The following is a 4,180-nucleotide window of genomic DNA, read 5'->3' on the forward strand; positions in this document are numbered from 1 at the left end:
TGCTCAGGTCCCTTCTGATCCTAGAAACTATGAAACTATTAAAAAGCAAGGCTCAAAATAATTGCAGTTCAGTTCACTGTCTCATCTGAAAAATATCATATGTAGCAGCACAGCATCCTTTGTTGTTTCCAAGCAATGTTATTAGGTATGCAAGATTTATGGTCAGCTGGCATAAAGGACCATAACTCCATTGAAGTCAGGAGGTTAGGGTAGAGGCATTGGCCTTTGGAATCCATAATATTCTACTACAGAAATGCAAGCACATCTAATTCAATCTAACTTGCATATACTATGAAAGTGATGTTGCGAACATTAAGAATGCTGAGGTATAAATTTGAATAACAGTAAAAATAAATCTTATTGTATTGGGTAGTTTTAAAATTATTTCTTAAGAAAGAGAAATGTTTTCTAGCTAGAATTATCAGTGTCTCTCTTGTTTTCTCCAGCTGAAGCCTCATCTATGAAGATGATCACAGATACAGTTTGGATAAAATATATTTGTGCTTTAACAAGTAGGGCCCTGATCCAGCTAAGCACTTAGGCTAGGTATAGAGGTCACAATGTGCGTTAAGCATGCAAAACGCGCTTTAAAGCTGTAACAGAATAGACTTCACAGCACATAAAGCACTTAAAAATGGTGGAACCCTCTATAATTTAACTCTTGGTGGATGTGGTATTAGACTAAAGCACTTTAGGTTAGAGCACTTTTTTGAAGATCTGTACTACATCTATTGTACTTTAATGAAAGTCACATTCTGTCACCATCCCAGGGCCCTTCGTTGTGTGGCTTGATCACCTCTGCTGGTGCTCACCCAGAGTAGATGAAAAATGGCCCAGCTCTGCCACTGAGCTGTCACAGAGAGGAGACAGAAAAGGTTCTATTTACACTCTGTACTGTGGTGGTGGAAGGGAAAGGGAAACCTGGAGATACCCCGTAAGCTTGTGGACGTGGGTCTTGGTGGCAGTCAAGCTGGTCCACATGGCAGAAAGGCTTTGTTTCCCCCTCACCCCTGGCCCCAGTCCCCAGCTTCTGGCTGTCATTGTCAGGAGGCTTGGGTGGGGCAGGGAAAGGAGCCCCACAGCTTGCTGGCCGGGGTTGCTCAAGGGAGGGGCAGGGGGAGGGGGCTGTATCCTTGTAGCAGGCGGGCTCATTTCCCCTCCCTCGGCCTTTTGACAGCTGCAGCCAGAAGCTGCTGCATGGAGCTGTCTGGCTGGCTTTTTGCCACACTGGGAACTGGGGCAGGGGACAGGGGGAAAGGAGCCCCCCCTGTCACAAGCTCCCCCCCCACCACAGCTTGCTGGCTGCGGTCTTGGAGGGACACAGAGTTGGGTCCACATGATAGGGGGGCTTTCTCTCCCTCCCCCCACCCCTGGCCCCAGTTCCTGGCACAGAGAAAAGCTGGACTGGGCAGCCCCACAGCTGTGCAGATCTGCCCCCCTCTTTCCCCTAAGACCCCAGCCAGGAAGCTGGGGGGGCGCTCATGGCAGAGAGGCTCTGTGCCCTCCCCCCCACTCTCCATGCAGCTGCTGATGACAGTCACTAGCTGGCTGGGGAGTTAGGCCTGGGAGAGTGGCCACCCCTCACCTGTTGGCCTTGGCCAGTACAAGCAGGCACCAAGCCTCCACCACTGAATGGTAAATATCTGTTCAGTTCATTCCCACTCTAACATATAGCACTTTAAGTAAAATGTGATAGTTAGAGCACTTTCGCCAGGTGCTTTTTGAATGGCTGTAGTTAGCTTTAATCATCTCTGTAACTTGAATTCCATGTGCCATTGAAGTTAATGGAAGTTTTCTTGTGCTTAAAATTATGCTGAAGGAAATAATATTTTAGCATGTTGTGGCAAGGCTGACATTTAAGGCAAATTAAATGAAAGTATATAGAATAATTTCCCCCCCACTTTCCTCTTGTTTTCTAGGAATATAAAGCTACATCTGTCCCTTCAGTGATTTATGACTACAAATAAGCTTTTACAGCAATTGCTTCCACCTACTGTTCTGGCTTCTTCTGCTGTTAGTCAATAGAAGAGGAGTGTTGAACGCAAAACAAGTATTCCTAATAAGCAGAGAAACTCCATACAGTATGTTTTGCACCAAACTGAAAGACTTGAAGATCACTGGGGAGTGTCCTTTCTCGTTACTGACCCAAAGTCACATTTCTGATGAAAATGAGGAGGAAAGTACAGAAGAGTCAAACAGTTCTAGAGCAGCTCTGCCCATCTGCAAAGAAGTCCATGAAAAAGATGCTCATGGAAACCCACCCCAAAGGAAAACTAGCAGGAACAGAGTGTATCTACACACATTAGCTGAGAGCATCTGTAAACTGCTATTTCCTGAGGTAAATGATTTCAGGATATTGAGAAAAAATATTTTATGTAGCCTGTTGTTATTATAATTATTATTGTTTAGATTTATAGAGAAATACATTAATATAAAATGCATTTTAAACAAGCCTTTAGACTGCCTTTGTGTTGAGTTCAAGCTTCTTGTTCTTTCTTTAAGGCTTTGAATAGCTTTGTCTTTGTCTACATTTGTGCTCTCATTTGTTCTTTCTCCCACACTTCCATTTTGCATCCTTCTACCACTCTTCCATCCCTTCTTCCATTTTGGCCAGTACTTTTCAAAAGCTTCTTTTCTATATTTACATTAGAACAGCTACTTTTTCTTCATTTTAATCACTTCTTAAATTTTAAATCTTTACTCCTTCTTCAGATGCTTTTACATAATGCACAACAAACAGGTGAATAAAGCTTTATAGGTAAAAATCTTCAATAGCTCTTCCGTCCAGCTTCTATACTAAGTTTCTTCTGGGATATTACTTTCTAAAATTGTATTGTCAGTGTTTGATTTAGGGCTTGCAACCCTTACTCCTTCTTAAGTAGTTCTTCTAAAGTCAGCAACACTACCCAGGTGAGCAAGGAATGCAGTATTGAAGACGGGCCCATTTGGGTCAGTGAGGTTTGCCAAATGTGACACTTGGTCTGATTGAAGCTGAAACTATTTCTTATCCTGTGATTTTTTATGGCACTAAACACATCTTCTATGTTGAATAAGGACTACAAATATAATAATGATTTTAAAGATATTTAAGACATATTTCCACAGGCAAAACTTAAAAGGCCTGTGACAGTTCAAAATAAGGATTTCATATATCTGACTAAAACTAGATGATCACTCAAATTCCACACTGGAAAGGCTCAATCTCAGTTTAAAAAACAACTGGTAGGACACTTGATTTTTTTCCCCCCCAAGTACAAAAATCATAGAAATTGTGCAAATAGTGAAGGATTCAAACTGGCAGCCTCCATTGGTGTCAATGGTAGTTTGGTAGATTAGATATAAGTTCTGAGGGCCTGACTGAAAAAAAGGAGCCAGGCAAAACGGCATCATTTTTTAAATTCACCTGCTTGACCTTCAAGAGACTAATGTTGGCTCAGTTCCATGGTATGTGTGATGTTGTGAGTACAGTATAGGCTGCGACCTTGCAAAGAATGGAATTGCTGGTCTCAGTGGTAAAGATGGTTGTCATAACATCTAAGAAGAAAAATGGAAGTTTTCAGTTGTTAACGTGCCTAGCATCTCAAATAGCTAGGCCTGCAGGTATGGAATATATTGCCAAACATTCTGGAATTTTTGCTAAATGTACTTCCAGGTCAGGTTTCACAGGTCTTCCATTTCCTGCCTCCTAGTTATATTTCTCCACTATTTATATTTAATAGACTTTTTACCTCGGCCTGCTGCATTTACATAAAAGACATCCATCATTTAAACACACTCAGTTATAGATAAAGGGGAAATTAAATTCTGCAGATGAATGCTTTGGCAAAGTGCCCTCTTCAGTTGATTCTAGAATTAAGATATTCTCTTTCACCCAAGTACTTCTTTCTCATCTATTTTTATTTTCTTCTTGATATGTTTTCCACCTTTTTTAACAAAATAGATTTCTTCTTATATAGAAAAGTGTTGTAACACATGCAAGGCCTACAAAGGATAGAGGATGGGATTCACCTCTAAGGAGGATTATTCTGCACTGCTCCGGTCCTGCAGGGAGCAAACCAGGAAAGCCAAGGCTGCAACTGAACATCAACTAGCTTCGAGCATCAAGGACAATAAAAAGTCCTTTTTCAGATATGTGGGGAGCCGGAGGAAAAGCAAGGGCAACATTGGACCCCTGATGAAT

At 41.7% G+C, this 4,180-nt stretch overlaps 1 protein-coding gene across 1 annotated transcript in view; it reads left to right on the forward strand.

The window, feature by feature from the left end:
• The first annotated feature begins 1,759 nt into the window (after positions 1-1,759).
• GUCY1A3 (guanylate cyclase 1 soluble subunit alpha) overlaps positions 1,760-4,180 on the forward strand; it is a 23,635-nt gene continuing 21,214 nt past the window's right edge. The window contains exon 1 of the mRNA XM_019521686.1: positions 1,760-2,338. Coding sequence (XP_019377231.1) covers positions 2,084-2,338 — 255 coding nt within the window. The 5' untranslated portion in view covers positions 1,760-2,083. The remainder of the gene's footprint in view (positions 2,339-4,180) is intronic.

The sequence above is a fragment of the Gavialis gangeticus genome, unplaced genomic scaffold, assembly GCF_001723915.1.
Source record: "Gavialis gangeticus isolate Ggan-Ray unplaced genomic scaffold, GavGan_comp1, whole genome shotgun sequence".
Taxonomy (NCBI): domain Eukaryota; kingdom Metazoa; phylum Chordata; order Crocodylia; family Gavialidae; genus Gavialis; species Gavialis gangeticus.